The sequence below is a fragment of the Physeter macrocephalus genome, unplaced genomic scaffold (genome assembly GCF_002837175.3).
Source record: "Physeter macrocephalus isolate SW-GA unplaced genomic scaffold, ASM283717v5 random_127, whole genome shotgun sequence".
NCBI classification, from domain to species: domain Eukaryota; kingdom Metazoa; phylum Chordata; class Mammalia; order Artiodactyla; family Physeteridae; genus Physeter; species Physeter macrocephalus.
Genome location: NW_021145413.1, coordinates 3,233 through 15,937, shown reverse-complemented (window position 1 = coordinate 15,937; position 12,705 = coordinate 3,233). Strand labels below are relative to the sequence as shown.

The following is a 12,705-nucleotide window of genomic DNA, read 5'->3' as shown; positions in this document are numbered from 1 at the left end:
TGAAGGGGTGAGGGGTGGTTAGAAGACACACTGGTTTCTAAGGGTCTTTTCGGGTGGACCATCCTGGCATTCAAGGCCCTGCACCTCTTCTTCTTCCTTCTCCTGCCTCCTGGCCTGCCAAGAAGTTGGATGTCTCACCACCAGGACACACACCAGGGAGACAAGGAGAGACAGAGGGGGACAGTGAGGAACCAGAAGCAAGACCTCAGTGACACAGGCAGCCAAGAAAGATGGAGCCAGTAGGATTTTTGGGGGGAGGGGGGTCCCTTCCCATCCTTCTGCCCCTTCCCTCCACATCTGCTCCTTGACCTCCAATGCCCTGTCCTGGGAAAGGACTGGATGTTTGTCCAAGGGGGCTTGGGGGAGGGGTCTCAGCAGTCCCAGGAGGCCAGGCTATGGGGCTGGCTGGCAGCCAGGACCCCAGTCCTCCCTCCCTCCTGCTCCATGCTGCTCCGGAGCAGGGCCTGCTCACCCCCTGGGAACCAATAAACAGGAAACAGACACCAACCTGGTGCTTGCTCCCTCAGCCTGGCCCCCACCATCACAGTCCCCCAACTGCCCTCCCATTGGCCCAGGACCCGCCCCGCCTCTCCCCAGCCCCAGAATCTAAGACCCAAGAAGTAATAATCTCAAATGAACGAACAAAATCAAGTTAAGAGGAAGCCTTCTGGAAAAAAACTCAGACTCCTTCATCTTGAAACCACGAGATTCTACACTCTGAACTGGCAATCTCAAAAGCACACACTTTAAAGTGGCCACAATTCTGAGAGCTTCCAGACCTGGGGTCATGGGTTGAGGGTTCCATAAGTATTCTCTTTGGCCCTCACGGTAACTCCTTAGCATCCTCACTTTGCAGAGCAGGAAACTGAGGCTCAGAGCTGAGATGCAATGACTTGTCAGATACCACCCAGCTGTGAGTCAGAGTCAGGTCAGAGATGTCAACCCTTATCAGTCTGACCCCAAAGCCCAGGGCACACAGACCTCAGACTCCCTGCCTTAGAGGTGCTCTCAGCCCAGAATGGTAAGCAGAGGGGACTGAGACCCACTTCACAGGCTGGTTCCAATGGGTCTGGGGCTTTGACTCTGCTCTGCTCGCAGGTTGGGGCTGGTGGTAACAAAATGGGAGGGGGAGCTGGAGAGAGGAACAAGGTCAGTGGGCATCTGGCTCCACTTCACTGCCCAGTCCCTCTCCCTCCGCCCACCTCCAAAGGCCCAGGCTGCTGGGCCACCAACCCTACAGATGTAGCCAGGACCCCACCAGCCCTCCTGTCCAGAGCTTTGTCCTGCTTCATGGCTGGAAAGAGGTAACGAGAATCTGAGCAACTTGGAATCAATTTCTCTTAGAATCTTAGAATCCTAACATCTTAGCATCTTAGTCATGGGGGAGGAACTAACATTTCTTGAGGAAACCCTCTTGGCATTATTTCATTTAATCTTGACAGTAATCCTTGGCGGAGTAAAGGGGTAATGCACCTATTTTATGGATTCAGAGGGGTCCATAAATGGTTGCCCTGGGTCCCAAAACCAGCCTGAGAAGAGAAGGGACGTGGACCATGCTCCTTACCGTTCACGCGCCATCCTTCAGGTGCCACTTCCTGGGCAGCACCTCGGTCGGCCCCTCAGGGCATGAAGGGACCTGACAGGCCCTCTGGTCCAACCCAGCACCAGGGTCGCCGATCCCCAACATGGAGCTCCCAAGCACATGGGAACAGGGAGCTCCTCGCCATCTGCCCCGAGCCAGCCCAGGCCAGCCCAGCAGAGATGTGATTCCCACCCCCACCCTAGATCCCCCTCTCCTCTCTTTGCCCTGGCTCTAAACTCTCCTGCCAACTGCTCTTCTTGGGAGCTGCTTTATCCCAATTTTTAGCCAGCCACCCTAGAAGCCAAGCCCATCCACAGGGGACCCATTGGCTCTTCTGTCCCTCTCCCACCAGAGCAGGGCTCGGCCACCCTCTGGACCCCACCCACATCAGAGGGCTAAGACCCTTGCTGAGAACTCCTGACAAACAGGGATGATGTCCAAGCTTTCCCTGTGTGTCCCTATTGCCCATCAAGGGGCTCAACAATTGCTGAATGAATGAAAAAATGACAAATGATCAGGGAAAGAAATGAATGCAGGATAAAAGCAGTGGGCCTGCGTCCACCAGCTCTACCCTGTGCCAGCATCTACCCTGGGCTCTGGCTTCCAGGAGCCAACAGCTTGACCCCTCTGCTCACCTGTCACAGGCAGAATAATGGCCCCCAAAGACATCCACATCCTAATACACCTGTGAATATGTTATCCTACATGGCAAAAAGGACTTTGCAGATGTGAGTAAAGATTTTGAGATGGGAAGGTTATCCTGGATGATTCAAGTGGGCCTAAAGTAATAACAAGGGTCCTTATAAAAGGGAGGCAGGAGGTTTGGTTTAGAGTGAGAGAGAGATCTGAAGATGCTATACTGCCGGCTTTGAGAATGGAGGAAGGGGCCAGGGGCCAAGAAGTGCCAGCAGCCACCAGACCTGGAAAAGGCAAGGAAACAGGTTTTTCCCTAAAACCTCCAGAAGGAATGCAGCCCTGCTAACATCTTAATTTTATCCCAGGAAAACCCATTTTTTCTGACCTCCAGCACTGTAAGATAACATTTGTATTAAGTCACTAAGCATTATAATTTGCTACAGCAGCAAGAGGAAACTAATACAGCACCTATCTGCCAGCCTAGACCCTGGTATTAGCTCGTGTGCCTCCCTCCTCAGGTACCTCTGGAGACTCCCCTCTCCCTCTCTCCCTGCCCAGGGAGTGTCTCAGAGCCCCGTGACTTCTCCAAGCCCCAGAGGAAGTGTTAACATCCCAGCAGCGGCAGCATCAACACGTCTGTGCACAGGCTCCAGAGTGAGCCCCACAGCTCACAAGTGTGGGGAGAGGCCCCCCTCTATGTGTGTGGAGGGGTGCAGAGCAGCAGCTGGTCGTAGGGAAAAGGGCCCTGGGGGCCAGGCCTGGGTGAGTCCCAGCCCCACTCTGAGCCTCAGTCTCCTCAGCGGCCTAAGGGGGCTGTGAGCCCCCCACCGGCACTTCAGTCTACAAGTTGGGATCCTACGAAGGATAGCTGTTGCCTCTCCCAGCAGGAGAGGAGGTTTTTCCTGGTGCCCAAGAACATGGAGGAATCCATGGGTCTGAGAGGGGAAGGGTCTTACTTAAGGCCACACAGCAGGAAAATAGAGAGGCTAAGGCTGGAACCTACATCTCCTGACCCCTAGTGCAGACCTCCATGTGTCATACCAAGTCATCCCTTGTGAGCCCCATAGCTACTGGAGGGGGCTCAGATATCCTGGCTGGGGCCCTAGGCCCCTGCATGTCATGGGCTGGGGCCCACTCACAGCTCAGAGCGTGGCAGCCTGGCAGTCTTCCTCTGCCTCTGTTCACCCCTGGAATGCCTCAGAGGCCTGGGGGTGGGTAATGACGGGGGGGCTGCATGAAGGATCAACTCCCATGGGGGGAGCATGTCTCTAAAAAGCTCCTGCTTCCCAAGGGACCCAGGGCCCCCATTTCAGGGCCTGCCAGCAAGGCGCCAGGCTGCCTGGGCACATTTCCCAATAAGTACGCCAGAGCTGTGAGCCTTTCTGGGAAACATAGGCTCCCCCTTCCCCCGCCCTACTACCAGCATCCCTGCCAACTCTGCTCAGTGGGAACTCTGCGGGGCCAATGAATGCCCTAGGAGTCAGGACACCTTGGGCCAAATTCCATACTTGAGACATAGGGCCTTGGGTAAGCCTCTGTCTGCTCTGGGCCTGCTTCATCCGTATACTGGGATGCCCACCTAGCTAGAGGACCAGATGGGAGGGACAGGGCTGCCTTTGGGTGGTGTGAGCTCCCTGTCTCAGGTAACATGCAAGCTGGAGCTGACAGGTGTCACAGTGGCTGTGGAGGAGACACCAGTGGGATAAGGCACTGTCACTTGCCTCACTGGGGCCCTGGGAACCTCCATCCTCCTAATCTTTGAGTCACACAAACAAAGGTCTGCAGGGGGCAGCTAGTGCAGCATACAGCTCCAGTCTACCCTGGGGGTTTTGTCAATTTCCCCTCCTCACTCTGAGTGACCCATCACACACTGCCCAGGCATAGGAGCTGTAGTAGCTCTTTGTTCACCTTGAATGCTGGAGTCCAGGCCCTCACAAAGCCCTCTGGGCTGCAGCAGAAACCCACCACCCTACTGCCTCTGCCCCAGCCCAAGCCATCATCATCTCTTGTCCAGATTCTTCCAGTGGCCTCCTGATCAGCCTCCCTGATCCACCCCCCCATGGCCTCTGCAATCTACCCCCACAGAGTAGCCAGAGCAGACTTGTGAAAGCCTAAGTCAGATTAGGTCACTGCTCTACTCAGAACCTTCCAACAGTGCCTGCCCCATTTCACCTCAAGTAAACACGGAAGACCTCCTATTGGTCTATGAAATCTACCTCACCTGGCCTCAACCCATTTCCACCCTCCCTTAATTCTGACCTCATCGCCTACTTAACTGCATCCACACAGTCCTCTTGACCTCTACCTCAAGGCCTTTGCACTTGCTGTTCCTCTCTTTACCTCACAGATAGCCACCTGTCTTGCTCCCTCCAGGCCTCGGTCCAATCTCACCTCCTCAGAGAGACTTTCTCAGATCTCTTAATCTAATAGAGTACCCCCTCCCTGTCATTCTCTAGTCCCTTATCCTGGTTTCTTTTGTTCCCCAGCCCCCATCTCTCCCTGTAGCACAATGTATCCATTTACAGACAGGTCTCCTCACTAGTCTGGAAACTCCATGAGGTCAGGCCTTTGTTTTGCTTGCTGTTGTATCCCAGGGCCTCTGAGGGTGCCTGAGTGTCTAGGGGTTCAGTAAGTATTTGCTAAATGGATGAATGCATTGCCTTATCAAGACTTACCCAAGTCTGTGAAACAAACTCCTAGGGCACACAACTTGCCATATTCTTTCCCACCTACCAGCCTCTGCCCATGCTGTGCCCTCTTCCTAGAACCCCTCCCTCTCTTCTCTGGAGATTCAAATTCTCCCAGTTTTCAAAGCCAAGCTCCAGACAGAGGCTCCTTCAGGAAGCCTCTCCTGCCAGCCCCCAGGCCACTCCCTCAACATCCTACAGCCCCTTCCAGGCTGCTACTAGATCCTGAATTCTCTGAGTGTTTCGGCTCCCCAGGCAGCCTGGGGATGCCTCCACCCCACTGCGGGGCAGCATGTGTAGCCTGAAAGATCACAGATGGGCGGGAAGGAAGCAGGAGGGGCAAGTTCCTACACTGGGAGCCCCCTGGGGACAGGATTAGCAGCAGCCTCCCAGCCTCCCAAACCCAGCTGGTCCTGGAAATGTGGGGCTGGAAAATGTCAGACTCAACTCTGGTCCATCCCCCAACTCCTCCCTGTGGTGAGGGGAGGACGACCCATTCCTGGGCCACACTCCCCCAATAGCTCAGGGCGCTTAGGATGGAGTGGGTGGGGGCAGGGAATAAACAGAGGAAAGGGACAGCCCTGTGCCTGTCCTCCCCCTCCCGCCCTCCTCCTGCTGGGTGACAAGACATTTAATTATAGATATTTGGTACCACTCAGAATTCCAAATGTCCTAATCGCCTCCTCTCCCAGAACCAGTTTCCATGGAAAAATCATAGCAAAGAGCCAAGGAGGGAAAGGAGAGAATCCCCACCCCTGTGGGTTCCCTGCCAAGGAGACAGAGTGAAGAAAGGTGACAAAGAGCTGTAGCCTGGCGTTCCTCTGCAAGGCAGGGAGCTGGCTGGGCAAGCTGGGGATGGGAGCCATGTCTGCTGGGGGCAGGGGGCGGGAGCAAGGTCAGGGTGGTGCGTGGACCTGGCTGTGCCCTGCCATACTATGGTACCTTAAAGTCGGCATTCTCCTTTCTGAGTCTTGAAGTTCTTCCCACCGCAAACATGGGCTCCAGTGAATTAAATAACTACCATGAAAGTGTTCAGACAGGGGTGTGCAGGTGATGCCCCCAATGCCCCCTGACCCTGCCCCATTACTCAGATGGTAGGCCAATTCCACCAAGAAACAGGGACCCTTCGGGCCTCTTCGCCTCTAAGACAATGACAATCTAGGATTCAGTGGGAATGAGTCCGCAGTTGTAAGAATTCAGCCTTGGGAAATTCTCACATCTTTCATTTTTGAAGAATGAAACATTCAGAGTGTCTGGCATATAGTAAGCACTAATAAATGTTAGCCACTCCTACTGCTATTTCAATATGCTAAGGTTCTCTGAGTCCATCCATCTGATTCTGAGACATAAGTCACTTCCTATTTGTGGACTAGAGTCATCACTTCTGTCAAATGGGTATCAGGTACCTGAGGGCAGAAGGTTAGATCATGAGACTGTACTTTAGGGCAGGATGGGAAGCCTTGGGATGAAGAGTCGCTGATCATCCGGGCAACCGTGGGCCTAAGTGGAAATGACAAGGGCTGTGGGAGGGAGCAGGGCAGCGAGGCTCCACAACTGGGCCTCCTCCCCCTAGCACATCCGTTCACGGAAAGCAACCATGAGTTACCCCTCATTCCCTGGGCTCCTAGGTTCTTACAGCTGATGCACAGAGTTGCCTTTTTCTCCCTTCCAGCCACAACCTGACTCCTCCGGTTTCCCTTGACCACCCTGCAGGCTGAGTCTCGCCTACAGAGCTTCAATGACCAGGCAAAGACTACCCACTGTACAGATGGGAAAACCAAGGTCCAAGATGCCTCTGTCCAAGTCTCAGGGCAAGTCAGAGGCTAAGCCAGGTCTGGAACCAGGCTTCCTGCTCCCAACAGAGAGGCAGCACCACACAGAGGGCAAATACAGATTTTGGGGTGGGAGAGACCTGACTTTGAGGGACTTACTGCAGCCCAGGGGTGGGTCAGGGACCCCCTCTGTCCCCGGGGCCTCTCCTGCCAGCCCCCTGGCTGGGCTCACACTGGTTTCTGCCTCATCAGCAAAGCGTGACAGACTCTTCCCTTCTTATTCTGGAGCCCACACCACACCATCTCCACCCACAGGCCAGGGAGCGTGACTGGAGCCCTGGGCCGGAAACAAGGGAACATTGTCTCCTCCCTGAAGGCCAGAAGGAGGGCTGGACAGCTGCTCCCCATCCTCCTGGGGCCAGAAAGAAAGGGACAGCAGGAGGGATTCAGGCTAGCTAAAGGAAGAACTTCCAGGCTTTATGAGTGGGTGGGGAATTAGGGGATGGTGAATCTCTTCTGAGCTGACTGAAGTCTACCAGGTTATACTGAGGCCCAGAATGTCCAGCCCTGTGCTCAGAAATCAGTAGGGGGCAGAGAGGAGGGGCCAAGGCTGCTCACTGAGAAGCAGCTGAGGCAGTGGACTCTGTTTTTTTCCCTCTCCTCCCCCCAGGGAGGGCATGATCACACCACCCACTCACAGTACACAAGCCTGCCAGGCAGAGACCATTAACCCCATTTTACAGAAGGGGAAGGTGAGGCATAAAGCAGGGACGTGACTGATCCTAGGCCACACAAGGATCTGGAGCCAGGGCTCAAACCCTGCTCTTCCAATGACAGACTCACCAGTTCTCTCCCCTAAGGGGTAAGAGGGGGATAGCGAGCTGGGCCTGGAGAGATAGGAGGACTGGAGTGAGCAAAGGCTTGGAGGCTGGAGAGAGCCTCCATTGAGGGCAGGGAGAAACCTGTGTTATGGGCAGGTATGTCCCACCTCACACCCCCTAGGGGCAGCTGGGGTGGGGGGCTGAGATCCCTGTCCCACGTGATTCCTGAGGATCACGTGGGACGGGGAGACAATGTGATGAGAGTAGACCAGGAGCCAATTCTGCAAAAACTCCCACCTCCTCTCTGGGTCTCAATGCCTCTTCTTAGGAACAGTCCCCCTCCTCCCAGTCTCCCCGAGTCCCTTGGTTCACCCCTGCTCTCTCCCAGAGAAGATAATTATAAGGGAAAAGCACCTGGGGATGGGGCCCCTGGCAGGAGCTGCCCCTGCTGTCACCCTCCCCCACCCCCACATTGCAAAGACAACTGGCACTGGAGTTAGGGGCACCTGAGCTGCCCTACCAGGCTCTCAGAAAGAAGGTCAGGTCCAAAATGTCCCCTCTCCCCACTCCCTGCCTACTGACTTTGTAGCCTCTGTGAGAGACACCAGAGCCAGGACCGGGGAACTAGAGACAGCTGAGAGAAACAAAGAGAGAGAGTTTAGAGGGGCCGTGAGAGCACTGAGAACCGGCAGTAACCAAAGTAGTCCGGGGGACCAGCGCCCCCATCCTGACCCAGAGAGGAAGCCCTGCCTGTGGGGGCCAAAACCACTCCCAATCTCTCTCAAGGCCCCTCTCTGCTGAACTTCAGCAGCTCCTCCCTGACCCTGCCCTCCCTTAGAGGTACACATTCTAACTGGAGGAGGCTTTAGCAGATTTCAGGCCCAAAGTGTCCCAATTCCAACCCATGGACTCCCCACAAATCTGTGCAGCACAGCTGGAAGGAGATATAGGCACCACCTTGTCCACAACCCCTCTGATTTTACAGACGGGGAGGTTGAGTCACATAGAAAAGCCAGGGCTGCCAATGTACTTTAGAGCCCTCTCCACTACTCCATAAAGTAATGCCTTGTACCTCTCCAATTCTCCCAGGCCCAGGTTCAGACCCAGATTTTGATCTGACACATGAAAGCCACGTGAGTAATGGCAAACCCATGTCAACTGTGGGCCCCTGAGCCCAAACATCCTACAAGGGGTTTGGCCAATAAGGCAGCAAGGCTCTTGAGAAAGTTCCATCACCCTCACATCTCCTTATGTATTGATAACAAAGAACCAGATAGGAATCTTTAAAACCAGTCCCTGAAAAACATCTAAAGGACCTGATTAGAATCCTTTGTAATTATCACCCAGAATACCTTAGAGCAGATAAGAACCTCTGACATTAGTACCAGCAGAAGCCTGAAGCCTCTGGGGCCTGAGAAGACAGGAACCTTGTGTCATTGACACTCTTAAAACTGCCTGGGCACTTCCACAACCAGAGAATCTCCCTCAGACCTGGGCACCTGCCCAATGAGCACACTCGAGACTCCTGCATAAGTCACTGTCCCTGGCCCTCCTTCGGCCCCACCCAAAAGGCCCCCCACAAAGACTCACCACTTGTGGCTTGCTGCAGCACTTGCTGGCTGGAGCAGGCTCATCTGGAGCCCGGACTGTCTCAGGGGGCTTGGCCTCGGCAGAGGGCGGTGCAATCGGAGTCAAGCAGGGCATATCCACTGGCACTGGGGCAGGGACCTCACTGGAGTGGAGGGTCAGCATGTACTGCTTAGTGACGTCCTCAAGAGATGGTGCCTGCAACGTGGGGTGGGCTTGGGCAGGGAAGCCCATGGGCTCTGGTACAGCCACAGGAGGGCCAACGGAAGTTGGTGGCTCAGGCACCATGATAGGCGTGAAGGCGGAGGGCACACTGGCATGACGAATGTGTTTGGAGGAGGGTCGGGCCCGAGACAGGCTGCCAGCCTGGTCCTGATTGCCCTCCTCTCTCGGTAGCTCCTGATGACTGCTCCGAGCTGGGCGCTTCTTGGAACCACGGCGGATGAGCCGTGGGGACAGAACGTCAGCCAGTTTGGGGTCAAGGTGGAAGTCACGGTGGGCAGTGGAGGAAGAAGTAGGCGGGGCCTCAGGTAGGGCCCTCTCAGACTGTGCCCGGCCCCTGGCAGGACTGGGCTCTTCTGGTTCTGCCCGCCGCTCTGTGAGGATGGGCTCACTGCTGGACGGAGGCAGCATGGGCTCGACCTCTCTGATGGGCTCCCCTCCAGGGCCCTCAAATCCAGGCCCAGCCAGCTCCCCACGGCGGCTGGGGTCACTCAGAGATTTCTTCTTGGGGGCTTTGCCAGCAACCCTGTCATCCACCACACACCCTAAGGCACCAGGGCCCTGAACAATGCTCTGAATAACCTCTTGGTATCCCTTGCTCTCTTCACTGCCCACAGACCAGTCACTGTGGCCGCTGGTCAAGCCCTCGTCCACAGCTGGGGCTGCCGGAAGCCCTGTCTTGGGGCTCAGCGAGCCCAGGAGGTTGCTATCCACGGAGAACCCAGAGGGTTCCTCAGAGGTGGCAGCCCGGTGGCGCTGTGGAATTGGGTCACTCAGAGATCGGTAGGCCTCACCTGCCTCCCCATTGCTCAGTTCAGTCCCACCAGGGCCTGAAGGCGGGACTTTGCGTCTCCGGCGGAGGGCACCTGGTGTGGGAGGGGTATCAGAGGACACCAGGGCCCACCCTCCCAGACTGTCTTCAGCCCCAGGGCCATGGTGGTTGGTCTGGGCTGAGGATGAGGAAAGGGGTCGCCACACCCCTGCGGTATCCAGGCTGCAAAATGCTGAAACAGGAGGCTCAGGGTCTGCCCCAATGCCCTCATCTGTCAGACTAGACTCAGGGCCGGAGAGCTCTTCCTGGGACCGCTGCCCTTGGATCACATCTCCTGCCCAGTCAGGACTTCCAGGGAGGACATCACTTCCATCATCCTGTTGGGCACCCATGCGCTGGATCTTCTCAAAAACCTGACGGGCCTCTTGAACATACTGATCCTGGACGACGAGGGGCAGTGGATCCTCCTCGGCATCTGGGCCTGCCAGCAGGAGTTCAGATGAGCTGGGCTTCAGGGCACTGGTGCGGAGTAGGCGGCGGGCCATGGGCTTCTCAGAGCAGGTAAATGACTTTGCCCTTCGAAGGGTGGCCGTCAAGTCCTTCAGTGTGGGGCGGGTGCCAGGTGATGCTGGGGCTGGGGAGGGCATGGGCTCAAGTTGCCCCACAGAGCCACCTGCTGATGGTGAATCTCTGCCATCTAAGGGGCCACTCCCAAGGTCCTCATGTCGCCCACCAGGCTTTCGGACCCTCAGCTCTGAAAGGTCTGAACGCAGGAAACTGAGTAGTGTCAGGGTCTCTGAGGCAATATCTGGATTCGACAAGGACTTCCGTTGCCGGCTCTTGTCCAGCTCCAATCCTCCATCCCTCAACGCTCTCGTGGTGCCCACAGGTCCCTTGGTGCGGGTTCGAGCCTGGGGCCTTAGAAGCCCTTCCCCAGCTCCAAAGCTAGGGGAGCGATACACACCCCAGCTCCCAGAGCCCCGGCTAGCCCACAGGTCCTCATCTTTGAGAGTCTCTGTGCTGGAATAACGGCTGCTACCGCGGGAGCCTGCTGGGCTGGCCAGGTACGTGGGAAAGCTCACCTTGGCCACGCGGAAAGTTCCCCCCACAGTGTCTGACAAAGGCCGAAGTCCTTCTTGGGGACCTGGTACACAAGGAGGAGAGCCAGTACCCCACTCTTGGGGTCCTTCCTCGCTAGGGGCTCTTGGAGATGTTGGGGGATCGGGGCTCCTGGCTCCCCTTGCCGAGTCCATGCTGCCCAGATTTAACCCATAACTGTCCGGCCTACAGTCCTTATCCAAGAGGGAGCTTCTAGGCCTGGGCCCCGGCCTCCCTCCCCAGCAGTGGCCGCCCTCACCGTCTTGGTCCTCGTCACTACCTGAGGAGTGGCCGCCGTGGTAGGCCGGACTCTGCGCCCCGGCCTGCGGCGGCGGCGGACCCTCCTCTTCCTCCTCGCTGGAGCTGGCAGTCCGACTGCTGCTGACAGGATAGGAGGAAACGATGGAGGAGGAGGAGGAGCGGGAGGCCCGGGCCCAGGCCTGCGGTTGGGAGAAGCTATGCCAAGAATGTAAACCATCCGCCGGACGCTGCGCTCGCTCCAGTTGCTGCTGCTGCTGCCGCCGCCTCCTCCCCTCGGTCCCTGGGCCCGGCAGCGGCCGCGCCGAACGCAGGCCCGCCAGGGGGAAGCACGTCCGAGGAGGTGGAGTCGGTGGCTGCCGGGGTTCCCGGGTCGTGGGCTCCCACGCGGCACCGTCGGGGCTGGGCGTCCCCGAAGCCTCAGAGTCGGCACTGGGCCGCCTGGATCCAGGGCCACCGAAGAGCTTGCGCATCTCGGTGACGCTGGGCCAGGCCCCACGCGCGGCTCCCTCCGCCGCTTCTTCCGCGGCCCCGGGGGAAACGCCCCCGTCTCGGGCCCCAGTGGCGTTGTCGTCCAGATGCTGCGCGTCGAAGCGCCTGGAGAGCTGGCGCACCGACGGCGAGAGGCTACGGAGCGGGCGCGGCTGCGCGGGGGCGGCCGGGGGCCCAGACGCCAGCTTGGACACGCGCCGGGAGGGCTGGCCCGGGACGTCCGAGACCGGCCGGCACGAGGCGCGGCGCCGCAGCCCGGAGGTGTCTGTTGCCTCCTCCCTCGGCCCTGGCCCGCCGCTCCAGCGCTCCAGCAGCTTGAACGAGACGCTGCGATAAAGCTGGGGCCGGGGCGCCCCGTCCGCCATGGTGGCGGCACTCACTCTGGGGGGGCTGGCCTCGGGGAGCCGCGGCCAACCCCCCCTGCGCCCCCGCCCCAAAGGAGCGCAGCGGTCGGGGTCCGAAGGCCTGGGTCCCGCAGCCGCAGTGCGAGGCGGTTAGTGCGGAAAGGGTGCAGGGACCGGAGCACAGGTTTATCTGCTGCGGCTCAAGTTTCTGCGCCCTCAGGCCGCATCGGCTCCATCCCGCGCGACCCCTCCCGCCTCAGAGTCGACTCCCGGGCCCAGCCCCCGCCTCGCCCGGTGCGACCCGGAGCATCGCGGCCCGACCCGGTACTGGCTGGATCCCAGCGCCCCGTTCCTCGGCTCTGCGCCCGCCCGCCAGCCGGCCTGCCTCCCCTCGCGCTCCCGCTCCGGCTCCCGCTTCCTCCCTCTAGGCTGCC

At 57.9% G+C, this 12,705-nt stretch overlaps 1 protein-coding gene across 3 annotated transcripts in view; it reads right to left on the bottom strand.

The window, feature by feature from the left end:
- ARHGEF17 (Rho guanine nucleotide exchange factor 17) overlaps positions 1-12,292 on the bottom strand; it is a 57,124-nt gene extending 44,832 nt beyond the window's left edge. For 2 of the 3 annotated variants that reach the window (XM_055082442.1, XM_007108945.4), the window contains exon 1: positions 9,089-12,292. In XM_055082442.1, coding sequence (XP_054938417.1) covers positions 9,089-12,292 — 3,204 coding nt within the window. The remainder of the gene's footprint in view (positions 1-9,088) is intronic. The other variant, XM_055082444.1, reaches the window with a different exon arrangement.
- Positions 12,293-12,705: the final 413 nt, after the last annotated feature.